Here is a 26,474-nt window from a genome sequence, read left to right on the forward strand (position 1 = left end):
CAACAGCCCTGCAGCAAAAGGCCCTTCCACAGCACACAAGGGTCTCAAACCCAACCAACCCCCTGGCAAGAACAGCCTGGGCCTAAGCTCTGCCTGCTCTGAGGGGGCTTTGGTCAAGGCTCAACGATGCAGAAGATCTCTTCGATCCCTATATGATCTTTAACAGCACTTAAGCCCCAGACATGAACCTTTTGTTGGGACTGGGGAAGGCTCTGAACTTTGCCTGAAAGTCTTAGAATAGACTTTCTTCAGTCTTTGAGACAGGGAAGTGACTAAACTGCTTCCCAGCTTCTTAAAGCAGGCCAGACTGACTCTAGAGACTGCATGTTAAGAGCAGGGTTTTCAGAGTGAAGCTGTTCATACACCTGAACTCAGAACTCTTAACTTCCCCACACCCTTCAACTCCTTCCTTCATTAGGCTTAGTCCAGAGCTCAAGGAGCCAGCTCCATGTGTCCAGCAGTTCCTGAATGAAGGCTTTCCAATAGCTCAGAATTTCCCATCCCCTGTGTGCTCCTCTGCCAGCCTTCTGGATGCTGCCTGCACATCACCTTCCAGTCTAGGACCACCAAAAAGGAGACACCTCCAGTCCCCACCATCTGCACCTTCTCTCCACAGGATGCTACTGAAGTAAATACCAAGTGCTGGAAGTGCTTCCTGAACTTAGGACAGGGCACTGTGATTCCTAGGGAGGAACTCATACCCTCCTTCCACGGGGCTGTGCTGCCAGCAGGCAGCCTTCACCTCCAAAGTGTCCTCTAACCAAGGTGAAAGCAGAGGTGCCAGGCACTATGGGCACCCTCTGCCATGAGCAGCCCTCCTCAGGGGGCACACTGGATAAAAATTAAAGGCATTGGTTTGGAAACCTGACAAAAGAGAAGCCATCAGAGTGAACTGCCCTTAATTTTATTACACAACCAGACAGAACAGTTGAGACTGGAATGTCAGAATTCCCCTTCCAGCACAATTCACAGTTTCAAGATTTGCTTTGTATCAGAAAAGAAGAATCAACTCACTAATATGCAGGTAGGACTCATCGAGTGAGGTACAGGCTCAGAATACAGAGCAAAAATTCACTGCAAATTGCCTTCCTGGCCTCCAGAGAGCAGCTGATGGTCTCCCAACTCCTCCTTCAGGCAGCTTCACCCGGGAGCTGCCTCACCAGAACATTCAGCCGAGGGGATGCAAGTGTGAGAGCTAGTGCAGGAGGAGCAGCCACCAGGGAAGACTTCCACAAGCTAGCAAAAGCCTGCCTGCAGGGGCTGTGCTAACGTTCCTCCCCTTCAGCAAAACAAAGTGTTAGAGGAGAGCAGTTAGCCCTGCTGCTGACGGCTCTGTTACATCAGGTGAAGTACAATCATTGGAGAATTACAGTCTGCAATCGAGTCAAACAGAGGAAGAGGCAAACAAGAGGTTAGCAGTTATGTGAAACCTTAATATTAAGTATTTTAGTAGAGGTGAAGAGGATTCTGCACAAGGTCAATAGTGGGAGGTCATGAAGAGGAAGAGTTCAGGGTGTGATGGTTCTGCAGAAGTCTTACAAAATGTATAAAGTGTTTCTCTACAACAACCAAAACCCTTGCAAGTGCAGGTATATATACACATGACATGAAAATATTGCTCCACTCACTCAGAACAGGGGGAAGGGGAGATCTAGAGGGGGGGGGGAAGCAGCATGCAAAAGAAAACAACCAAACCCAAACAAACCCTGGAGCTACAGAAGATCCTGCTTCAGACACTGAGCCGCCCTACAGAACGAGCCTACAGGTTGCAGAAGGGTCCTGAAATCACTTTGCTGGCACTTCCTGCACAAGAACGTTTGAAACTGATTAACATAAGCCACGAATAAACACTGAGCTGCTTCACAGAGCCTGCAGGAGCAGTCCAGGCCTTCCTGCTGGCAGGGAAAGCAGCAGAGACACCTTCATTGTTCCCAAACCAAAACGATGGGGAGAAAGAGGGAGAGAAAGAGGGAGAGAAAGAGGGAGAGAAAGAGGGAGAGAAAGAGGGAGAGAAAGAGGGAGAGAAAGAGGGAGAGAAAGAGGGAGAGAAAGAGGGAGAGAAAGAGGGAGAGAAAGAGGGAGAGAAAGAGGGAGAGAAAGAGGGAGAGAAAGAGGGAGAGAAAGAGGGAGAGAAAGAGGGAGAGAAAGAGGGAGAGAAAGAGGGAGAGAAAGAGGGAGAGAAAGAGGGAGAGAAAGAGGGAGAGAAAGAGGGAGAGAAAGAGGGAGAGAAAGAGGGAGAGAAAGAGGGAGAGAAAGAGGGAGAGAAAGAGGGAGAGAAAGAGGGAGAGAAAGAGGGAGAGAAAGAGGGAGAGAAAGAGGGAGAGAAAGAGGGAGAGAAAGAGGGAGAGAAAGAGGGAGAGAAAGAGGGAGAGAAAGAGGGAGAGAAAGAGGGAAAGAGGGAGAGAAAGAGGGAGAGAAAGAGGGAGAGAAAGAGGGAGAGAAAGAGGGAGAGAAAGAGGGAGAGAAAGAGGGAGAGAAAGAGGGAGAGAAAGAGGGAGAGAAAGAGGGAGAGAAAGAGGGAGAGAAAGAGGGAGAGAAAGAGGGAGAGAAAGAGGGAGAGAAAGAGGGAGAGAAAGAGAGAGAGAGAGAGAGAGAGAGAGAGAAAGAGAGAGAGAAAGAGAGAGAGAAAGAGAGAGAGAAAGAGAGAGAGAAAGAGAGAGAGAAAGAGAGAGAGAGAAAGAGAGAGAGAAAGAGAGAGAGAAAGAGAGAGAGAGAGAAAAAGAGAGAGAGAGAGAAAGAGAAAGAGAAAGAGAGAGAGAAAGAGAGAGAGAGAGAAAAAGAGAGAGAGAAAAAGAAAGAGAGAGAAAGAGAGTGAGAAAGAGAGTGAGAAAGAGAGTGAGAAAGAGAGTGAGAAAGAGAGTGAGAAAGAGAGTGAGAGAGAGAAAGAGAGAGGAGTTCCCAAGCAGGAAGCTGTACACTACAGAGCCAGCCTGACTGCATGAGGTGAGCAGAGAGCAAGGCAGGTGATCTTCAACAGCTTCCTCACCTGTGTGCAGCCACTAAAACCCTCCCTGGGAGCCTTCATCAGGACAGAAAGCAGAGCAGTTGGTAGGGTAGCTGTTTCCTTTTAATTTCTCCCCCCATGGTCACACAAACACAAAATAATAATAATAGTAACAATATCTGCCTAGGGGAGGGGGAAAAAAAAACCTTATCACCTAAATGTAGTCATTTCTTCAACTGTTAGTCGAGTCCCCATGGTTTCTCTCCCAGATAAAAACAACAACAAAATAAACCCCAACAGTAACAGAGACAAAACCACAACCAAAACAACTCGGCAAGAAAAAAATCCACAACGAAATAAAGCCCAGCAACGAAAAAACAACTCCAATGTAAACCCCCAGCAACAAAAAACCTCCTCCAATATAAACCCCAGCAACAAAAAACCTCCACAATAAACCCCAGCAATGAAAAACAACTCTAATACAACCCCCAGCAACAAAAAAACCCTCCTCCAATATAAACCCCAGCAACAAAAACCTCCACAACAAACCCCAGCAACACAAAACAACTCCAATACAAACCCCAGCAAAGAAGAAAACTCCACAAGAAACCCCAGGAACAACAACAACAAAACTCCACAACAGATCCCAGCAACAGTAACAACTCCACAACAAAACCAACCCCAGCAACCCAGAGCATCCGGGGAGAGCTTCCCATGGGATGATGTCCAGCAGCAGATGTCCCAACACAAACAGGTCTATCGGATCAGTGCCTACATGTCAAGCCCAGGAGCCAGCACACCGAAGGGGTTCGGAGGCAGGGGGATGTTAGCCCTACAGTTAAAGCCCTAAGATGAGATGGGGAGGGGAGGAGCTCGGGGTGGGGTCTCAAGGAGGGAGTCACTGAATCACAGGAGGTAAGAAGTGCACACAGGTTTCTAGATGAAGCACAGAGGAGGGGCGGAGGGGGCGGGAGGCAGCCCGAGGAGGTCACAGGTTCTGGCAGCACTGCAGTTTGTTGGATTTCTGTCCGTCGGTGGTCGGGGGCACGCTGATGTCCACCACGTTGTTGCCGGGGGACTCGTCGTGCGCCGAGCGGTCTGCGATCTGCTTCTGCGAGACGATGCGGTAGATCTCTGCGGGGGAGGAGACTCGGTAAGGGCTCTGCCTCCAGCCCGGCGCACGAAGCCAGCCGGAGGGGAGCCTGCAGTCCCAGAACGAGGCCGCTCCGGCCAGCTGTGGCATGCAACATCTGGCTGCCTCCCAGCTGTCTGCAGAAGCGACTACGACAAGGTCACAGAATCACAGAATGTCAGCGGCTGGGAGGGACCTCTAAGGATCACAGAATCACCCAGGCTGGGAGAGAGCTCCAAGATCAAGGATCAGCTGGTGCAGCTCCCTGCCAGAGCAGGTCACCAGAGCAGATCACACAGGAATGCATCCAGATGGTTCCTGAGGATCTCCAGAGAGGGAGACTCCACAGCCCCCCTGGGCAGCCTGTGTCAGGCTTCTGTCATCCTCACAAGGAAAGCATTCTTCCTCGGGTTCATATGGAGCCTCCTCTGCCTCAGCCTCCACCCATGGCCCTGTGCCCTGTCGCTGGGCATCACCCAGCAGAGCCTGGCCCCAGCCTCCTGCCACCCACCCTGCATATGTACAAACACGAATCAGGCCACCCCTCAGTTCCTCCTCTCCCAGCTCCCAGCCTCAGCCCCTCAGGCTCTCTTCATAAGGAAGATGTTCAACTTCTTTAACCATCTTTGTAGCTCTGTGCTGGACTCTCCCAAGCAGCTCCTGTCCTTGACCTGGAGGGCCCAGAACTGGACACAGTACTCCAGATAAGGCCTCTCCAGGTCACAGGCTCACAGGATGTTAGAGGTTGGAAGGGACCCAACCTCCCTGCCAGAGCAGGACAATCCAATCTAGCTCAGGGCACACAGGAACACATCCAGACAGGCCTGGAAAGGCTCCACACAAGGAGACTCCACATCCTCTCTGGGCAGCCTGTGGCAGAGCTCTGGAACCCTTCCAGGCAAGAAGTTGCCCTTGTGCTGAGCTGCAACCTCCTGTGCTGCAGCTTCCATCCACTGCTGCTTGTCCTATCCCAGGGAGCAGTGAGCAGAGCCTGTCCCCCCTCCTGATCCCCACCCCTCAGATATTGATAGACATTGATTCAATCCCCTCTCAGTCTTCTCTTCTCCAGACTCTCAGCCCCAGGGCCCTCAGCCTCTCCTCACCAGGCAGGCTCCAGTCCCCTCATCATCCTCAGAGCCCTCCCCCTGGACCCTCTCCAGCAGTTCCTGTCCCTCTTCAACTGGGGAGCCCAAAACTGAAGGCAGTGCTCAAGATGAGGTCTCAGCAGGGCAGAGCAGAGGGGCAGGAGAACCTCCCTGGCTCTGCTGGGCACACTCTGCTCAATGCCCTCCAGGCTCCCATTGGCCTCTTGGCCTCCAGGGCACATTGCTGTGCCATAGTTGTTATCTGCCAGCACTCCCAGGTGCCTTCAGCACTTCCCATCACCTTCTTAGTTAAGGACTTCACAAAGAGGGATATGGTTAAAAAGGCTTTTTAAGTGAGAAAGGAGCAGGAGTGATCATCTCTGAGACCGGGCAATGACCTGGAAACGTCCCCCCAGAGAGGTCACTTCACAGCGCAGCAGCAACGCTGCAATCTCCTTCACAGCTCAGCTGCTGGCAGGCTGCTGCTGCAGTGACAGGACCACAGAATGGGCTGGGTGGGAAGGGACGCCCAAAGCTCCTCCAGTCCAACCCCTCTGCAGTCAGCATAGAATCATAGAATCAACCAGGTTGGAAGAGACCTCCAACATCATCCAGTCCAACCTAGCACCCAGCCCTAGCCAATCAACCAGACCATGGCACTAAGTGCCTCAGCCAGGCTTGTCTTGAACACCTCCAGGCACGGTGCCTCCACCACCTCCCTGGGCAGCCCATTCCAATGCCAATCACTCTCTCTGTGAAGAACTTCTTCCTAACATCCAGCCTAGACCTACCCTGGCACAACTTGAGACTGTGTCCCCTTGTTCTATTGCTGGTTGCCTGGGAGAAGAGCCCAACCCCCCACCTGGCTACAATGTCCCTTCAGGTAGTTGTAGACAGTAATAAGATCACCCCTGAGCCTCCTCTTCTGCAGGCTAAACAGGCCCAGCTCCCTCAGCCTCTCCTCATAGGATTTGTGCTCCAGGCCCCTCACCAGCTTTGTTGCCCTTCTCTGGACATGTTCCAGCACCTCAACATCCTTCTTGAATTGAGGGGCCCAGAACTGGACACAGTACTCAAGGTGTGGTCTGACCAGTGCTGAGTATAGGGGAAGAATAACCTCCCTTGACCTACTGGCCAGGGACATCCTCCACCAGATCAGGCTGCTCAGAGTCCCGGTGAGCCTCGCCCTGAGTGCATCCAGGGATGAGAGCTCAGCCACCTCCCTGGGCAGCCAGTAGCAGTGTTCCAGCAGCCTCCTGGTGCACATCTTGCTAACCTAAATCTGCTCTGCTCTAGTCTGAAGCCATTGCCCTCATCCTGTCCCTGCAGGCCTTTGCACACAGTCCCTCTGCAGCCTTCTTGTAACTCCTTCAGGCACTGGCAGGCTGCTCTTAGGTCTCCCTGGAGCCTTCTCTTCTCCAGGCTGAACACCTCCAGCTCCCTCAGCCTGCTCCACTCTGCAACAAATGACAGCAAAGAGCCACATGGTTCCATATTGATCCAAAAATGCTTTTCTGCAGAGACTTAATTTATTTGACACCAATTAATTTCAGCCTGAATGCACAGAGGACCCACACAGCCACAAGCCCTGCAGAGAGCCTGCCAGGTGAAGAAGCTTTCAGCAACAGCCATTTGCAGCTGCAGAAAAACATCTGAAGCTGAAAGGTTTATAAATTACTTATTTCAGTGCCTACAAAACCCCCTTGGTCCAACTTCCCTCCATTGTGAGACAGGAAAAGGGGAAGCACCTCCCTGGAAGTCTGTGGTAAATATTATGGTCGCATTCCTCCAGCCACAGCCTCCAGACACCACCCAAAGTCTTTAGCAAGGATTAAAAGCTGGGGGGAGGAACTCTGGGGGCTTTGGTTCTGTTCAGAGGAGCTGCACAGATTTACACTGTGGAAAATGGAAACCTTCAGCCCAAGGCTGCTCTGGTTGCCTCTGGCTACCTCCAGCTCTGTGCTGAATGGGGTGAGGAGAGCTGCACAGAGTGGCACAGGCCCCTCCTGCCCTGCTCAGTGGTGTGATGCAGTAGGAGCTGCTCACAGTCACTGCCAAGCCCTCCTTTCTTGGGGGCACCATCTGGGGGCTGATTTGGTGTTGGAATTTATTGAGGTTTGGTTTCTTTTGGTTGTTCTTCCCCTTCTAGTCCTCAGTGATGCCTCCAGCTGGTGACCACTAAGGCAGCTCCTGTCCTGCTCCTATCCTCTTCCCTCCCAGCTCCCTGCTTTACACAGCACATTTCCCCAGCTTGCTTTTCCTGCCTTAGAAGGAGGACTGCCCCCCAGGGAATCACGTTAGAAGCAGCCTTTTCAGGACTACTCAACCTTAGAGCAGAGATGTGCCTTGTATCTCAACACCTTGGGGTGCTCAGGATGCTGCCAAGGCAGTTTTGAGTTCGGTTTGCCCAGGCCTGACCTTGGCTCAAGCTCTGCCTCCCTGAGAATCTTATCTGTGGCAGCAGAGAGTGTTGGGACTTTTCCCTAAAGCCATCTTCTCTACCCAGGGTCAGTGTCAGGACAGCACTGCAAGGGAGGACAGGATGGAAGGCAACTGCTGACCTACCTCAGAGCACCAAAACAATCACAGGAGCTGGAAGGGACCTCTGGAGATCATCCAGTCCAACCTGCCCGAGCAGCATCACCCAGGGCAGCTCACACAGGAACACATCCAGGTGGGCTCTGAAAGTCTCCAGAGCAGGAGACTCCACAACCTCTCTGGGCAGCCTGCTCCAGGGCTTTGCCACCCTCACAGTGACAAAGGTTTTGCCTTCTGCTCCTGTGGCACCTTCTCTGCTCCAGCTGGCACCCAGTGCCTCTTATCCTGTCCTTGGACATCCCTGAGCTGAGCCTGGCTGCAATGGAAAGCACTACCCAGGAACTGGATCTTGCCAACTCTTCACACCCATGGTGTGGATCTCCAAGAGCTCTGCAAGAGCCAGCACAGACTGACACATTCTGTGCCCTGGGCCCCTCTTTAGGGTGAGATTCTGGGGTGCATTCAGAAGAGTGTGGCCAGCAAGCCCAGGGAGATTCTCCTCCCCCTCTACTATGCCCTGGTGAGACCACATCTGGAGTCCAGTTCTGAGCTCCCCAGTTCAAGAGGGACAGGAAGATACTTGAGTGCCCAGGGGAAGCTATGAGGGTGCTGAAGGGACTGGAACAGCTGAGAGATGGGGAAGGGCTGAGAGCCCTGGAGCTGGGCAGCCTGGGGAGGAGAAGGATGAGAGGGGTCTGAGCAATGTCTGTAAATACCTGCTGGGTGGGAGTCAAGAAGGGGCCAGGCTGGGCCAGGCTCTTGTCAGTGGTGTCCTGTGCCAGGACAGGGGGCAGTGGATACAAACTGGAACCCAGGAGGTTCCACCTCAACATGAGGTGAGACTTTTTGGTATGAGGGTGCTGAAGGCCTGGAGCAGGCTGCCCAGAGAGGTTGTGGAGTCTCCTCTTCTGGAGACTTTCCAAACCCACCTGGATGTGTTCCTGTGTGCCCTGCCCTGGGTGACCCTGCCCTGGCAGAGGGGTTGGACTGGATGATTTGGGAAGGTCCCTTCCAACCCCTACCATTCTGTGATTCCACCATTGAGGTCTCATGGGGCAGGCAGAGGCAGCAGCCACCCCAGCAGCTCTTTGGCTGTGGATACATCCTGCAAGGGCTCTCTGCCATAAGCAGTTCCTTCACAGGTCAAGAGCAGGAGGCTCTGCTTTGAAACATAAACTTCCCTGGTGCCTCAAGCAGTGTTTTGAGATCTGGGAGGGAGACTCCGAAAGCAGGAATGCCCACATGGATCAGAGTTTGTTAGCTGCAGCCCCTTGCTGCTTCCCTTCAGACCCCCTTGGCTGTGACAGCACTGCCCTGCCCAGGACTCTGCTCCTCAGGGTTAGCCTCGGCACAGAGCGACCCAAACGCAGCCACCTCCGCCTGGTGCCAGAGCAGGGCATCCTCTGGGACACTGAGTGCTGCAGCACTCTGATAGTTTGAAGCTAGCTAGAATGTTTTGCTGAGAAGGATTAGATCCCAGGCTGTGAAAGGGAAACAAAGGTGATCTCTACTTCACTCATAGGCTTGCTGAGATGTACAGGAACAAGAATCCAAACACAGATAAGGGAGTTGCTCTTTGCCTGAGCTGCATTTCTCTCTAACCTCACCTTTGGTCTCTCTGATTAATCCACCTGCTCCCTGGCCCACCCTCCCTTCTTCCTTGGGAACAAGGCAGTGTCTGGGGTAAGGTAGAGAGGGGTGGGAGAAGGTGGAAGGGCAGTTGGGAGCCCCCCCTGGGGAGTCAGGTTTCTGGGGGGCTGCTGTGTTTCTGTGTTACCTTTTGCCTTGTCTCTGTCTGTCTCTGTGTACATCCTGTAACTCCCTGCTTGTACACTGTGCTAGCTGCAAAGATAAGCTTCATGCAGACTTCCAGAGGCAGGTGAGTCTGGTCTGGGTGACCCCCAAAGTGTGGGGGGGGTAACACCCAAACCATCACAGGCACACAGAGCTGGCACACTCTGCCAGGCTGAAGGCCAAAGTCAGAGTAAGATCAGGTCAGATCCCAAGTGTGGGCAAAGTTACCCACCCCACCTGAAGCACCACCAGAACTGAGCAGCACTTGCTCTGAGTGCCTCTGGGCAGCCTGCTCTGGTGGATGCTCACTGCAGGGGGCTTGGACTGGGTGACCTTTGGAGGTCCTTTCCAGCCCATTCTGTCATTCCATGGTTCCTGCTCTGTGTGACTCATTTCTACTGCTGTAGGCTACATCTCCCAGCACCTCTCAACACTTCAGCCTTGTTCTTCTGGATGTTAGGAAGACTGGATGTTAGGAAGAAGTTCTCTGGATGTTAGGAAGAAGTTCTTCACAGAGAGAGTGATTTCCCATTGGAATGGGCTGCCCAGGGAGGTGGTGGAGGCACCGTCCCTGGGGGTCTTCAAGAAAAGACTGGATGAGGCACTCAGTGCCATGGTCTGGTTGACTGGCTAGGGCTGGGTGATAGGTTGGACTCGATGATCTTGGAGGTCTCTTCCAACCTGGTTGATTCTATGATTCTATGATTCCTCTCTCTACTACCTCATGACCACACAACTCACACTTCTTGGCCAGCCTCACTTTAAAGGAGACCAGCAGGTCCCCCCAGGTGTTATGAAGGAGACCAGCAGGTCCCCCCAGGTGCTATGAAGGAGACCAGCAGGTCCCCCCAGGTGCTTTGATAAGACACCAGCAGGTCCCCCCAGGTGCTTTGATAAGACACCAGCAGGTCCCTCCAGGTGCTTTGATAAGACACCAGCAGGTCCCCCAGGTGCTTTGATAAGACACCAGCAGGTCCCCCCAGGTGCTGCAGTTAGCCTAGCACAGAGCTGCACTCTCCCAGAGAGCCCCCAGTGAGCACTCAGCTCAGATCTGCACCACACCAGCTGGGGATCTCTGTGAGCTACTACCAGAAGTGCTTTGGCCATGGCTGAGTGCAGGGAGGAGAACCTGCTGGGGCACCTGCAGGAACAAAGCCTTTCTGCTGAACCCCAGGCCTGGAGTGCAGCAGCAGAGTGCTCCACGACCCAGGGTCAGGAAACTACAGGCAGGCAACAGCTCCATCTTAAGGAATGGACATTCCAAGCCCTAGGCTGGAAGAGACAAACCAAGCAGCAGAGTCCTGCTAGCTGGAATACCTCTGAGACTGCAAGCAGTGGACCTGCTGCACAAGCCACACAGCCAGCCTGAGGCTGCAGCTGGCCACTGCTGTCAGTAGCCACATCTGCTGCAGTTCTGCATGCTGAGGAATGCTCTTGGGCAGCAGCAGTCACAAGCCCTGGCCTCCTTTTGGCCTGAGGCCACCACTGTGCTCTTGGACAAGTCCTAGGACTCTTCAGGGACATTCCTAGGAGGCAGCCAGCACACAGCTGTGCTGCTGCTGCTGCTGCACAGCCACCTCCAGCCCTTGCCATCAGCTGGAGAAGAGGAGCTCAGCAGGCTGGACAAGAGTTCCTGTGCCAGGAGGACACTCTGGGACATTTCTGCACAGCTGTGGCCTGCAGGCTCAGACCCAGCAGTGCCTTTACAACAGGGCTACTGCAGCAGCTTGAATTCCCAGCACATCAGAGACTGGAAACCTCCAGGCTCTTGGACAGGAAGCTGGGGAGGGGTGGGTAGGAGGTAGGACACAGAGGTAAGATCAGAAGGCTTGCAAAATCCCCACTGGATAATAACATTCCCAATGCTCATTTCCAAAGCACTGCAGGGAACTGCAAAATGTGCCCATGAAGGAGCTCCAGCACCTCAGGGGTCCTCTGACTCCATCCATACCTGTAAGGATGTTCTTGAAGGCTTCCTCTACGTTTGTTGAATCCAGAGCAGAAGTTTCAATGAAAGACAAATTATTTTTTTCTGCAACAAATCACAAAGAGTTCAGTTAAGGACTTCTGCCACCACCTCCCTGCACCTTTACTGTGAGGCTTTCACCTTTAGGTTTAGGCCAAACAGGGCAGGTATGGGTTTTTCCTCCCCCTCCTGTTACTCCAGGAACAACTTGGTGCATGTTTCTTTAGCTACAGCCCTCCAGCCGTGTCAGCTCCAACCACTGCCTCAGAGGGCTGAGAGCATTGCCCTCCCTGCAGCCCACACTCACTCTGCACAGTATCATCCCCATCTGCATCACACAAGTACCCCAAGCAGGGGCACAGGCAGAGGCATGTTGGCTGCACCAGCAGGCCCAGGTCTCCTCCCTGAAGAGATTTCACTTTCCTAACCAAAGCCAACCTCCAAGTCACAACAAGAAGGGTCCTGGTGGAAAAGCTCAGTAGGAGCTGTCAGTGTGCTCCTGCAGCCCAGAGAGCAACCAGAGCCTGGGCTGCAGCAAGAGCAGTGTGGGCAGCAGGGAGAGGGAAGTGATCCTGCCCCTCTGCTCCACACTGCTGAGACCCCACCTGGAGTACTGCAGCCAGCTCTGGAGCCCCTGGGACAAGAGGGCTCTGGAGGTGCTGGAAGGTGTCCAGGGAAGGGCCCCGAGGATGAGCAGAGGGCTGCAGCTGCTCTGCTGAGAGGAGAGACTGAGGCAGTTGGGGCTGTTCCATCCAGAGAGGAGAAGGCTCTGAGGTGACCTTCTTGTGGCCTTGCAGTATCTGAAGGGGCTACAAGAAAGCTGGGGAGGGACTTCTTAGGCTGCCAGGGAGTGACAGGACTGGGGGGAATGGAACCAAGCTGGAGGAGGGGAGAGTCAGCCTGGAGGTTAGGAAGAAGTTCTTCAGCATGGGGGTGGTGAGACCCTGGCAGGGGTTGCCCAGGGAGGTGGTGGAAGCCTCATCCCTGGAGGTGTTTAAGGCCAGGCTGGATGAGGCTGTGGGCAGCCTGATCTAGTGTGAGGTGTCCCTGCCCATGTCAGGGGGTTGGAGCTGGATGTTCCTTGTGGTCCCTTCCAACCCTGACTGATTCTGTGAACACAGTCTGGTTGCTTTTTTGCTTCTTACAGTGCAGGAGAGTCATAATTTGTAATCAAAACCCAAAGGTTAACAGCCAAACCTGCCAGCCAGAAGGGCACTGTGCCACTTGCCCACAAACAGGCAGATTTCAGTCACAGAGATTAAACAGCAGCACCTGAACCATCACTGCCTGCTTGGAAGAGCCCCAGGAGCCAGGCAGGGGCAAAAGGAGATGCTGAGCCAAGTGACCACAGCAATGCCCTCTCCAGGGTGCCAGCGGCCTTCTTGTGTTTCTCTTCACAGAATGGCAGGGCTTGGAAGGAACCTCAAAAGATCAACTCCAACCTCCTTGCCAGAGCAGGAATACCCAGAGCAGCTCACACAGGAACCCATCCAGCAGGTTTTGAAAGTCTCCAAGTGAGGAGACCTCTCTGGGCAGCCTGCTCCAGGGCTCCACTTCTCTGTTCCAGAATTCACTTCTCATTCATCTGCAATTCAAAGAGGTTTTACTAACCACAGGGTGCTCACAGGCAAGCTTCAGGATGACAGAATCATGGAATGGCTTAGGCTGGAAGGGACCTCAGAGCTCAGCTGCTCCAACCCCCTCCACGGGCAGGGACAGCTCTCAGCTAGACTCAACTGCTCAAGGCCCCATTCAAGCTGGCCTTGAACACCCCTAGGGAGGAAGCAGCCACAGCCTCCCTGGGCAGCCTGTGCCAGACTCTCACCACCCTCACCCTGAAGAACTTCTTCCTCAGCTCCACTCTCAGCCTGCTCTGCCTCAGCTCCAAACCTTGGCCTGGCTCAGACCCCCTCAGCACAAGTCCCTCTGCAGCCTCTCTGCAGGATCCCTCCAGGCACTGGCAGCAGCTTCGAGGTCCTCTCAGCAGCTTCTCCTCTGCAGGCTGCACTCCCCCAGTACCCTCAGGCTGTGCTCACAGCAGAGTTGCTCCAGCCCTGGGATCATCTCTGTGGCCTCCTCTGGACTCTCTCCAGCAGCTCTGTGTCCTTCTGCTGGGGACAGCAGAGCTGGAGACAGGATTGGAGGTGAGGTCTCAGCAGAGCAAAGGAACAAGTTTAAGCAAGCCCTAGGAAGATTTTCAAGTGTCCACATTTGATTTCCAGCCCCAAGCTTGACAGCCACACAGGAGCAAGCTGCAGGTCCCTAGGCCTGTAAGGCAGAGGAGGATTTGAGCAGCACTCTGCAATGCAAAGGCCAGAACTAATGCAGTGGCAGCAGCTCAGAGCCCACTGCCAGCCACTGCCAGGCTCCAAGTGCAATGATCACTGCATTTCAACATCACCAGATGGCAGGGACATGGCACTTGGGGCATACTTAATGGCCAGGGTGGTGGCAGCTCAACCACCAACCACAGACTCCATGATCTCTGAGGGCTTTTCCAACCAAAAAGGCTGGAGGATGTGCAGCAGAAACTGCATCATCTAAGGAAGGTCCAGAGCTTATCTGCAGCTGTCCACACTGATGTGCACTGAGCAGGACCAGGCTTCTGGAAGGAAGGAAGGACATTTTGTGTTGGGATCATTTGTGTTGTGACCTTTTCTCCTCTGCCTGTTGCTTACTGCTTCCAGCCTTGCTAGAGGAAGTGTTTAATCTTCAGCTATCAGGCAGCTCAAGGACAGTGCTTCAAAAACATGGACTGCCACCAGGACCCAAGAAAACCCCAACCCAAGCAAGCCACCACCAGCCCAGCATACCCCCAAGATAATTGCACTTAAATGAATCTTAAATGCCTTTTTTAGAGTTAAAACTTAAACTTGGGGTGAAAGTTCTGGCCTGGGCAACAACAGTGTGGCTACAGCTTGCACCAACACAGAACCACAGGATGGTTTGGGTTGGAAAGGACCTCCAAGGGGCTTCTAGTCCCAAGTGTGAGGTTCCTGGAGATGGTCAAAGTGATGCCCAGAGTTCAGGGTTAGCACTTTCCTTGCAGGAGCTGGGCAGATATAAGCATTTTTGAGGCTGAGCCCTTTTTCAGCAGGGGCATCCTCAACTAGATCAGGTTGCCCAAAGCCCTGTAGAGCCTCACCTTGAATGTTAGGATCACAGGATGATGGGGTTGGAAGGGAGCCAAGGAGATCATTGAGTCCAACCCCCCTGCCAGAGCAGCACCATACAGTCTAGCTCAGGGCACACAGGAACACATCCAGACAGGCCTGGAAAGGCTGCAGAGAGGGAGACTCCACAATCTCTCTGGGCAGCCTGTGCCAGTGATCTGGGACCCTTCCAGGCAAGAAGTTGCTCCATGTGCTGAGCTGGAACCTCCTGTGCTGCAGCTTCCATCCATTGCTCTTTGTCCTGTCCCAGGGAACAGTGAGCAGAGCCTGCCCCCGCCCCGCCCCCCATCCCTGAGATAGTTATAGACATTGATTAAATCTCCTCTCAGTCTTCTCTTCTGCAGACTAAGCAGCCCCAAGGCCCTCAGCCTCTCCTCACCAGGCAGGCTCCAGTCCCCTCATCATATTAGGTCTCCCCAGAGCCCCCTGTTTCCCAGGCTCCCTCAGCCTACTGATATCAAGCTCAGAAAGCAGCAGCCCAGAAGATGCTGCCTCCAGACCTGCAAAGGCTCTGGCCTCGTCGGTGGGCACGGCCCTCAGGTGGCGCAGGTCGCTCTTGTTGCCCACCAGCATGATGACGATGTTGTTGTCCGCATGGTCCCGCAGCTCCTTCAGCCAGCGCTCCACGTTCTCGTAGGTGAGGTGTTTGGCGATGTCGTAGACCAGCAGAGCCCCCACAGCACCGCGGTAGTACCTGCAACAACCACAGGATGGTAGGGCTCGGAAGGGACCTCGAGATCACCCAGCCCAACCCTCCTGGCCCAGGGCAGGGCACACGGAACACATCCAGGTGGGGCTGGAAAGTCTCCAGAGCAGGAGACTCCACAGCCTCTCTGGGCAGCCTGCTCCAGGCCTCCAGCACCCTCACAACAAGGAAGCTTCTCCTCATGCTGAGGAGGAGGCTCCTGGGTTCCAGTTCTTCCTGACCCACCCTGCAGATATTTACAGACACTGCTCAGATCCCTCTCAGCCTTCTCTCCAGGCTGCCCAGCCCCAGGGCTCTCAGCCTTTCCCCAGCACAGCTGTCCCAGGCCCTTCAGCATCCTTGCAGCCTCCCCCAGACACTCTCCAGCATTTCCCTGCCCCTCCTGAAGCAAGGTTCAGGGTTTGGGATTTTTTAAGCCTAAGCTCAAGTTCCAAATGCTGGAGTTTCTAATGACATTGCTAAAGCACTGCAGAGTGTTACAGGATGCTGAGGAGGCTGCAGAAAGCCAGGACACCTTCAGCCTGCACAGAACCTCATGGTGCAGCTCAGTCATTACTGCCAGGAGGCTTTCTGAAGGTCTAACTCAGCTTTCCACTAGGAGCAGTCCCCAGGAAGCAGTCAGTGCCTGTGGCTGATCTCTCAAACACCTCCTGCCTCTCTTAGAAATGACAGAGGGGACCTCTGGGCTCTACTGGCACTTAGCCACGAGCTGAGAACAGAGCTCGCTCCCTCAGGGCAGGTTTGGGCTCACTGTGACTCAAACCAAGGGCTCAGGACACAATCACAGAACGTCAGAGGCTGGAAGTGACCTCTGGAGATCACCCAGCCCAGCCCCCTGCCAGGACAGCATCACCCAGGGCAAGTCACACAGGAACACATCCAGACTGATCTTGAATGTCTCCAGAGGAGGAGACTCCACAGCCTCTCTGTGCAGCCTGTTCCACTTCTTTGCCACCCTCACAGTCAAGGTTTTTCCTTATGCTCACATGGGAGCAGAATCTCTGCAGCAGGAATTCTGTAACATCCACATCTCCTCCACACCACCCTGGCCTTTCCCCTCTGCTCCACTGACACACTGCTGAACTGATCCAGGGCACCAAGCCAGCACAAGCCCTTCACTCCTGACTGCTGCTTGGTGCTCTGCTGGCTTAGCAAGCTCAGCTGGCCCAGCCATGTGGCAGACCAGAGACTGTGGCAGACCCGAGGCAGGGTCACAGCATGCAGAGATTCCTGCTTCTCACCAGCCAGCTCTGCTGCTGAAGCACTCAGCCAGCAGCTCTGCTGCTGCAAAAGCCAAAGGTCCCCAGAATTCCATGAGCACCAGGCCACTACTTCTGGAAAAGATGCAGTCTGAAGTCACCACTGACATCTCACCTGCAGTACTTGGGCTCTGCATTCCTCCCCTGCAGATTGTGCCCTCTGGGCTCCACGCTCTTCTCTTCTGCTCCCACCACTTCTGCCTCACTTGAATCCACCTCAGCAAAACCCATGCCCCTTACCCTGAGTCCCACACAAACAGCTCAGTCTGTGCAGGACTCGACCAAGTCTGTACCTTTGCAAACTGAGCTCCCTCTCTAACACCAGAACATTCCAACTCCTGGTCAGGAGATGCTCTGGAGAACTAATCCTGCCAACAGCTTTCTTTTTCCCCCGCTCCAAAAGATCTTTTTGCCTACTACCTGCACAAGAACAGACCCCTGGCAGCTGGAGTAATGAGATGCCCCACATGGCAGTTTCTCCAGACCTCTGTTGCAAGCAGGGATGTGCCTGATGCTGTGGAGCCAGCACTATCGCAGTTGTCTTTCCTACTCAGTGGTTCTGCAGCACACATTCATAGACCTCATTTTTGGGGCTGTGACTGATTCAAAGTCACTGAAATTTCAGGGGAGTTTGTGGCTGTGGCTGTCCTAAAGCCCTCCCTTGCAAGGCTGAAGGGGACAATGAGGACTCACAGCCACTGCTACCAAGGTTAAGTGACCGCATCCAGAGCAGAGCTCGATGCCAAACAGCAGCCAGCTTCCACCAGCAGAGATGCTCATCCCAGGTGATGCAGAGAGCACCTCGAGGGCAGGTAAAAAGCCTCAAAGAGGATTCCCCATGCTTTTGGTTCAAGCTGCTTCTCTTTCTGTATTGCATCATAGAATCAACCAGGTTGGAAGAGACCTCCAACATCATCCAGTCCAACCTAGCACCCAACACTAACCAATCAACTACACCATGGCACTAAGTGCCTCATGCTGTCTTTTCTTGAAGACCCCCAGGGACGGTGCCTCCACCACCTCCCTGGGCAGCCCATTCCAATGCCAACCACTCTCTCTGTGAAGAACTTCTTCCTAATATCCAGCCTATACCTACCCTGGCACAACTTGAGACTGTGTCCCCTTGTTCTATTGCTGGTTGCCTGGGAGAAGAGCCCAACCCCCACCTGGCTACAATGCCCCTTCAGGTAGTTGTAGACAGTAATAAGATCACCCCTGAGCCTTCTCTTCTCCAGGCTAAACACCCCCAGCTCCCTCAGCCTCTCCTCATAGGATTTGTGTTCCAGGCCCCTCACCAGCTTTGTTGCCCTTCTCTGGACACCTTCCAGCACCTCAACATCTCTCTTGAATTAAGGTGCCCAGAACTGGACACAGTACTCAAGGTGTGGCCTGACCAGTGCTGAGTACAGGGGAAGAATAACCTCCCTTGTCCTACTGGCCACACTGCTCCTGATGCAGGCCAGGATGCCACTGGCTCTCTTGGCCACCTGGGCACACTGCTGGCTCATCTTCAGCTTACTGTCTATCAGTACCCCCAGGTCCCTTTCCTCCTGGCTGCTCTCCAGCCACTCAAGGGACACAAAAGTCTTCACTATCCAAAGACTTGGATCTACACCCAGGTTTGCCATACTGGTTCTGCCATGTGTGCCAGTGGTGCTTCCTTTGTTCTGCAGCCATGAACTCCTCTGGCCCAGCTGTGAGCTGCCAGCAGGGGCCCAGTACTCACGCCGAGGTGATGGCTCGGTACCGCTCCTGGCCTGCCGTGTCCCAGATCTGGGCTTTTATCGTCTTCCCGTCCACCTGGATGCTCCTGGTGGCAAACTCCACCCCAATGGTGCTCTTACTCTCCAGGTTGAACTCATTGCGTGTGAAACGTGACAGAAGATTACTCTTCCCAACTCCAGAGTCTCCAATCAACACAACTGAAAGAGAAGATGTGATGGCAACAATCAATCACAGCTATCCAGGCTGGAACCGAGCTCCGAGATCATCCAGGCCAGAGCAGGGCCTTGTGCCATGCTCTGCTGGGTGTGGTGCTGCTAAGTGCCACATCCAATCTTTCCTTAAACACCTCCAGGGACAGCGACTCCACCACCTCCCTGGGCAGCCCATTCCAGTGTCTAATTCCCTTTTCCACAAGGAAGTGCTTCCCAGCACCCAACCCAGCCCTGGGGAAGTGCTTCCCAGCACCCAACCTGAACCTCTCCTGGCCATGCCCTCTCATCTTGGCACGAGCTGCCATGGAGCAGAGCCTCACAACAACTTCCCTTCAGGTAGTTGTAGAGCGTGATGAGGTCCCCCCAGAGTCTCCTCTTCTCCAGGATAAACAACCTCATCTCCCTCAGCAGACTTCCCCTCCAGTCCCTTCTCCAGTCCCTTCACTCTCCTCGGGACAGCTCCAGCCCCTCGGTATCTCTTGCAGCGAGGGGCCCAGAGCTGCACACAGTGCTGGAGGTGAGGCCTCGCCAGTGCCCTGCACACAGCAGCGCTTCCAGCAGGCAGTGCTGCTCCCTGGCTGCTGTGCTGCCTCACAGGCAGGGCCCAGGAGCTGCACAGGCAGATACACACAGGAGAAAGTCTGACACCACCTCAGACTTTACTGCCCATCACAGCTTGCTTCTCTGGCTCCCAGACAGCCCCAAGCCTTCCTGGTGCTGCCAGCGGCTCGGCTCCTCAGGGATGGAGAAGGGGAACTGCTACAGCCACTGTCGGCAGCTGAAGCTGGCTCTGGAGGCTCCAAGCACCACCAGCAAGCAGCAGCAGGCAGATGACCCTTGCACACCAGACCCTGCACAGAGGAAAGCTGCGACTTGGACTGCAAGAGACACAGGGCCACAGGCTCCCTGCTGCCAAAACAGCACAAACCTCTGCTGTGCTTTGTTAAACAACAACAAGGAGCAATGGATGGAAGCTGCAGCACAGGAGGTTCCAGCTCAGCACAAGGGCAACTTCTTGACTGGAAGGGTCCCAGAGCACTGGCACAGGCTGCCCAGAGAGGTTGTGGAGTCTCCTTCTCTGGAGCCTTCCAAGGCCTTCCTGGATGTGTTCCTGTGTGATCTGTGTTAGATTGTGTGATCCTGCTCTGGCAGGGGGTTTGGACTCAATGATCTCTTTGGGTCCCTTCCAACTCCTGACATCCTGTGAGCCTGTGAACCCCAAACCAACCCAGTAAGTAAAGGATTGTTTGCAGTCCCTGTTGGGGCCATACCCAGGATGGTTTGTTTCAATAACTCACAGAATCACAGAACCATGCAGGCTGGCAAAGCCCCTCAGGATCACCAAGTCCAACTTAGAACCTTAAACCGTAGCCCCAAGCACCACATCCCAACCACCCTTAAACACACCCAGGGTGGGTGACTCCACCACCTCCCTGGGCAGCTCATTCCAGCCTCTGACCATACTTCCTGGGAAAAAAAAAGTCCTAATATCCACTCTAAACCTACCCAGTGGCAGCTTGAGGTCATTCCCTCTTGCTCCATCACTGATAACCTGTGAGCAGAGACCAACACCAACTTCTCCACCACCTCCTTTCAGGGAGCTGCAGGCAGTGATGAGGTGTCCTCTGTTTCACACTAACCATGCCCAGCTCCTTCAGCTGCTCCTCATCAGATTTATTCTCCAGGCCCTTCACAGCTTCTTGCCCTCCTCTGCACTCATGACTATGTGCACACACAAAAAAAGGGCAAGTAGGAAACATCCAACACCACAAAGATAGAAAGCAACACAGAGTTTCAGCCAGCCAAAGGATGTCCAAGTAGGTTGTACAGGTAAAAGAGGAGCTGAAAAGCCTCTGCCTGCACAGGTGGTGTGGGCATGCAGCAGAAGGGCAGTGCAGAGGGTTGGGCAGAGCACAGCCCCAGCTCTGCTGGAAGCAGCAGCTCGCAGGGCTTTCCCCTGCCTTGGGGCTGCAGCTCTCATGCCAGGCACAGCTCTGCTGTTCCTGCTCCGGCAGGCTGCTGCCACCCAGCCCTGCTGGGGCAGCTCTTCACCAGCCCTTCTCATCAGCCTCTCCAGAGGGATCCGTGGTGGATCCTCGCTGCACAGCTTCTTTCCTTAAATCCTGGCAGGGCTGACTGGGCTCAGAGATAACCAAAGAGACCCCAGACCGAAGCACTCCAACCGACCCCTTGCTCGCTGCGCACGCTGCCTCCTGCGGGACTTTGGGATTCAAGCTTACAGCATCCTGGCTGGAGCAGCCTCGGAGAGGCTTTCTCAGCCTTGGGAATATTTCCTGGCTTAGGTCAGCTCCTTCTGCTCCCTCACCCACGCTGTTTTTCCTACACAACAGCAGACAGACAGAGGCAGAAAGCATTCCCCATCCCTGCACTCCTCACGCTGCCAGGATGAGCTCCCCAAGCTCCCCCCAGAGCCAAGGGCCAGCCCTTGCTGTTAGCACAGCTTTGTTCTGCCCTCGTCGCTGCTCCCTCACCTCTCCACTTCCCTCCCCAAACCCAGCACATCCCAGCACTCTCGGGCTGCAGCCTCTGTTCCTCAGCATCTCAGCCTGCTGACAGACAGACAATTGTGCTAGCACAGCTGAATAGACAACAGCGGCAGCGACGGGCAGCCAGCGGATGGTGGCACCGTGCCACAGCTCCCCGCCCGGGACAGCCTCCATCAGCTCCGCACAGCGCTCTGCCTGCGCCGCCAAACAGCCCTGGCCAGGAGGGGAGGAGAGCAGAGAGAAGAAAGATTTGATTGCAAGTTCCAGCTCGAGCACCCTTAGCTTTCTTCGCCAGGCAAATAGGTTTGCAGCACTAACTCCATGGAGTGTTCCAGGAACAGGCTGAAGGTTGCCCAGTGCTCTGCTGGCCCAGAGCAGCCTGTACCCCCCAGCAAAGCCCTCAACATAGCCATGAAGGGGTAAAGGCAGGCTGAAGGTTGCCCAGAGCAGCCTGTACCCCCCAGCAAAGCCCTGACCAGGACAAGAGGAGGTCAAAACATTCACCACACCAATCAGACGAGCCAGCGAAGCTCCTGCAGCTCCCCGATGCGTCTGAAGGGAGGCAGCTTCCCGTGGGTCTGCAGCTGGAGAGGGCACAGCCACGTCCCCAGGGTCCAGCCACCTCCTCTCCCCTGGCCTTTGGAAGCTATCGGCTCGGTGCACGACCCACGCAAACGGCTTCAGGTCACTGACTCCACCTGCCGCTGGAGTTCAGGAGGGGCTTTCGCTGGTTTCCTGCCTCTGCTGCAATCTGGCTCCCCTTCTGCAGGCTGCTCCACCTTCTAGCAGAGCTTGGGAGAGCATTTGTGAGAAGTAACAAAGGAAGAGAGCCAGGTCCCACCTCAGTAGCTAATATCCTCTCTGGCTGACCCTCTCCAAGTGATCCCTTTACATGCCCCATCCTCCCCATTAAAGGAGCACTTCCACTCTCAGGAGGAAGATGCAAACTTTGGACATCCACACGCCAACAGGACCCATGAACTTCTATTTTCTATGGGAATTGAGCAAGAAGATATCCTGAAGATGCTGGACTAAGGGGTTCCATCTTGGAAAACATCCCAAGTTTGGGAACAGGCCATCAGCCAGAGTAGGAAAGAAAGCTCCAAAGTGCATCTCAGAGCCTGAATGCTCCCTGAACACATCTCACCTGAATCAGTTACTCCCCAAACATCCTTTAGGGCCACAGTGGTAATGGAGAACCAAGGAAGGACCTGAACCAGTAACCAGCACCAAGCATGGCTGGAAGGACACAGGCAAGCCACGCTTGGTGCCCCATTAACACCCCAAATCGTGGTGTGGCTCCTTTGGTCTTCCCTGACTTCCTCTCCTCCACCATGCTGTGCCAGGCTGTGGGTCACTGCTCCCCACAGGACTCATCTGTCAGCAGCAAAATCATGGAATCTTGGAATAGTTTGGGTTGGAAGAGACCTTAAAGTTCATTGAGCTCCAACCCCCTGCCATGGGCAGAGACACCTCCACCAGCCCAGGTTGCTCATGGACACATCCAGCCTGGCCTGGAGCACCTCCAGGCAGGAGGCAGCCACAGCCTCCCTGAGCAGCCTCTGCCAGTGTCTCCCCATCCTCACTCTCAACAATTCCTTCTCACTCTCCCCTCTTCCAGCTCAAAGCCATTGTCCCTTGTCCTGGCACTCCCAGCCCTTGTCAAAGCCCCTCCCCAGCTCTCCTGGAGCCCCTTCAGATCCTGCGAGGCAGCTCTGAGGTCTCCCTGGAGCCTTCTCCAGGCTGCACAACCCCAACTCTCCCAGCCTGTCCCCATGGGTGAGGTTGTCTCAGTCACTATCAGCACTCTGCTTCCCAGCACAGATCTGCAGCCTGGGCAGAGCCTAACCCCACCACCCAGGCACCTGCTTCCCACTTCGGGATCACCGGCACAGAGCAAGCAAAAGGCAGAGCACTGCTGGCGAGAGGGCAAAAACAGATCCAGTTCATGGCAGAATTTCAGACAGACCAGCTTAATAATCTGGAAAGAAGAAGATATCCTTTGGAACAATCAAGAAGATGAAGTTTCTCCCTGGCAGAGCCCACACAAGCAGAGTTCATTATGAATATGAAACACGTAAGGGTGCCAGATATTGCTGACTAATCTGACATGCACTCGGCTTTGGTAAGCACAGCCTTTGTTAGGCTTAAGCTCTAATCAGAGCACTCTGAATTCCCACAAAGGTTAAAGAAAGCTCTTTTTTTTTTTTCCTATGGGTGTTTTTTCCTTCCTTTTCCATGAGCCAGCACACATCTGCCCAGCCCCAAATGTGATTTGTAAAACAAACACTGATAAAAAGCCAATCTGTGGGAGAGGAGAGCACAGATCCCATTTGAACAGGTACAAGGCTTCCAAAATTTCAGCAGCTACTGAAAGCTCACAAATTCAGCTCCAGATCCAACCCTTTCCAAACCCCTCCTGCTTTTTAATCATCCCAGCTGATTCGGGCCCAGAGCCCTGAGCCGCTGCCTTCGCCCGGGTGACATCACTGGAACACATCCACAAGGTCCTCACAGCCTTGTTGATGTGCACAGCTCTGCACACAGCATTCAGCTTCCTCTCCAAAGGTTGGCTCAGGCCTTTTTGTTAACAAACGACCTTCTGTTGTGATCAATAAATGAAGCAGTTCTGACTGGGGGGATGCACACAGGGGAAGGGAAATGGGGAAGGAAGATAGAGAGGCACTGGCTTAGCAGAGCAGCTCTGCCTACAACCACACTCACATCCCCAGAGTGCCACTAAACCTTAAATTAGTCTCTGCCTGCTGTGTGCAAGACCTGATAAGCCACTCATGCTCAGCCCTCCTGCAGCCCTGCTGAAGTGCCCAGGCCTGACACTCAAGCTGATGGGAACATGAGCCAGGGAACCCCAAAACAGCGACCCAGCTGCACACAGGAGCTGCTGCCAGGAGCTCCTTGGCCAAACAACTGGTCACAGGCAGGAGGAGACGAACGCCAAAGGGGGCTCTCTGCCCGTGGAGCTCCTCCCGCAGCCAGTCGGTGTAAGCCAGGCTCAAAGCAGTTCCTGTACAGGCAGCTTCAGATCTTCCACTACACAAGGGTGACTTGCAGGCAACACACCTCCTGGGGTCACCCCAACACACCTCCCAGGGATGTCACCAACACACCTCCTGGGGGTCACCCCAACACACCTCCCGAGGATGTCACCAACACACCTCCCTGGGGTCACGCCCAACACACCTCCTGGGGTCACCCCAACACACCTCCTGGGGGTCACTCCAACACACCTCCCGAGGATGTCACCAACACACCTCCCTGGGGTCACGCCCAACACACCTCCTGGGGTCACCCCAACACACCTCCTGGGGTCACCCCAACACACCTCCCGGGGATGTCACCAACACACCTCCTGGGGTCACCCCAAACACTGCTGCAATGCAAGGAGGCAAATTTCTTAAATAACTAAAACTACCAAATCTAAACCCAGAGTCCAACCACAACTCCTTTGGAATCAGGTGGCAGGGAAGTGGTTAAACCTTAACCTTACCAAAAATTCTCTTATCCAGACTGCAGCTCTCCTCCACCACTAGCTCTGCCTCCAACCACTGCACGACCCTTACAGGAGAGTTCAAAAGCCACCTCTGTGGCTACAAAGGGCCACAGAAGGGCCAAAGAAGACAACCAAAACCCTGGACGTTATTTTTTCCCACTATCAAGATTCTCCTTTGTGTTTAATTCCATTATTGGAGGCAGAAGGGAAAGGAAGTTGGTCCTACAGTAGAGACCTCATCCCACTTAGTCCCATTTACCTTCGCTAATTCTTGCCTAGAGGGAAGGAAAAGATGAAAGGACAGGGGAGGTGGGGGGGGGTTGTGTTGAATTTCAAAGGGACAGAACATCCACACAACTGCCCCTACCCAAAGGCCACCCAGAAAAGGACAGTTCCCTCCCCCATGTATCATTAAGTGCTACCAAGCCTGCTAAGCACTTCTGCAGCACCACAGACCAGCACAGCTCCTGACCATGGAGCCGTGGGTAAAGCTTCACTCCAGACACAATCAACAACGCGTTTCAAAGCGGTGTGAGTACTCCTGAAGATGAATGCAGTTGTGCCTGCCTGCCTGTGCACGGACAGAAGAAAGAGACAGGCAGTTTTTAGGCTTTCAAGCTTAGGCTATTAAACCACTTGGGAAACAGACAGCAGAATGACTTCAGCAGGAAACTAGTTTAGATCCAGACAGTTCAGCATATTTTTGGAGGGCAGGCTTCTGCTTTAGAGGCAGAGAAGACATAAAGGGGTTTTCCCCCCACTGTCCTGAAGGCTGTAAAACAAATACACCAAACAGCCACAAAGAGTTTCCAGCAGATGAGTAATTGCTCTTTCATCTCTCCAACGAGCACAACTGGACCACTGCTGCTCTTGCTGGGGCTCAGGATCGCACATCCCAACATCAGACTCCTGGGCCATTTGAGTGGCAGCAAGCAGGCACCCGCACCCCTCCCAGACCTTCTGAGCACACACTGATGGGACCCCTTTGGCTGAGCCTAAGGGTTTCAGGCATGCTACTGCAGGAGACCAAGCATAAACCAGACTGGGAAGCAGAAGGGTGAATGTTTTACACTCATCCGACACTACCCCTTAGGCTTCAAAGGCAGAGCTGTGGGGAGAAACTCTGCCCAGGCATCTTAGCACATGCAGGACCGACCTCCAGCAGCCCTCACGCAGCAGCACCAAACCCCACCTGAGCCAGCACAGGAGGAGCAGCTCTGAGCCCACCCAGCAGCTTCCCCTGCACGCAGCTGTGTGGCAACCCAAAATGTCACAAGCCTGGAGACAGAAACGCAGAGGCACCGCCAGGCTCCAGCGCCCAGCGCTGCGCTCGCCGCCTGCGAAGCAGCCCTCCAGGGACGCCCAAGTTTTTCCAGCTGGGAGCGAAGTCTTGGCCCTCCCACACCAAGGGCACCGTGGCAGGGCACAGCCCCGGCTCGAAGCCCACCTCCGGTCCAGCCCCTGGCCCAAGCCCCGCACCTCTCCCTCATCCCGGCCCGCCGGGGATCCACCCCCGGGGCTCACACCCGCCCTGCCGCCAACGCCGCGGCGGGGCGGAGAAGGCCCACGAAGCTCCCCCGCTCCTCCCCGCCGCAGCACGGCAGCGACCCTGGCGCCAGGCCCGGGGGGCCCTACCGCGGCCGGGGGCGGCAGGCGCTGCCCGCAAGGCCATCCCGCGCACAAAGGCCGCGGCGGCCGCCCCGGACTCAAGGCAGCGCGGCCTGGCGGGGCGTGCCGGGCACCGCGCCGCCGTGGGTCCGCCGAGGGGCACGACCACCCGAGATGGCGAAGGGCGAGCGGCGGCAGTACCTTTGAAGAGGTAATCGTACTCGTCGTCGCGGGTGCCCATGGCGATGGCGGCGCCGACCCTCAGGCTGCCAGGCACCGACCGCGGCCCAGCCGGGGGGGGGAGGGGCCGCTCC

The 26,474-nt window shown here is 54.7% G+C and overlaps 1 protein-coding gene across 2 annotated transcripts; it reads right to left on the minus strand.

Annotated features, from left to right (window-relative positions):
• Window positions 1–882: 882 nt before the first annotated feature.
• On the minus strand, window positions 883–26,474 carry RAB11B (RAB11B, member RAS oncogene family). Of its 2 annotated transcripts, none has more exons than XM_064175344.1 (5): window positions 26,362–26,472; window positions 18,324–18,519; window positions 15,133–15,326; window positions 11,445–11,525; window positions 883–4,078 (listed from the first exon to the last, which is right to left on the minus strand). In XM_064175344.1, exons 1-5 carry the CDS (start codon window positions 26,399–26,401, stop codon window positions 3,933–3,935), a joined length of 657 nt encoding a protein of 218 aa, XP_064031414.1. In that variant the 5' UTR covers window positions 26,402–26,472; the 3' UTR covers window positions 883–3,932. The 2 variants fall into 2 exon arrangements, with proteins under 2 accessions (XP_064031414.1, XP_064031415.1); XM_064175345.1 differs by lacking the exon at window positions 883–4,078 and adding an exon at window positions 6,303–6,618 and having other exon boundaries at window positions 26,362–26,474.

Source organism: Pogoniulus pusillus, chromosome 41 (genome assembly GCF_015220805.1).
Source record: "Pogoniulus pusillus isolate bPogPus1 chromosome 41, bPogPus1.pri, whole genome shotgun sequence".
In the NCBI taxonomy this organism is placed as follows: Eukaryota; Metazoa; Chordata; class Aves; order Piciformes; family Lybiidae; genus Pogoniulus; species Pogoniulus pusillus.

Excerpts from the sequence above, each read along its gene's own strand:
- RAB11B (XM_064175345.1), bottom strand. The coding sequence starts at position 26,401 with ATGGGCACCCGCGACGACGAGTACGATTACCTCTTCAAAG. Across the intron at positions 18,520-26,361 it reads GTACGATTACCTCTTCAAAG|TTGTGTTGATTGGAGACTCT; the intron begins GTACTGCCGCCG and ends CTTCTCTTTCAG. Across the intron at positions 6,619-11,444 it reads CTTCAAGAACATCCTTACAG|AGTGGAGCAGGCTGAGGGAG; the intron begins GTATGGATGGAG and ends CATTTGTTGCAG.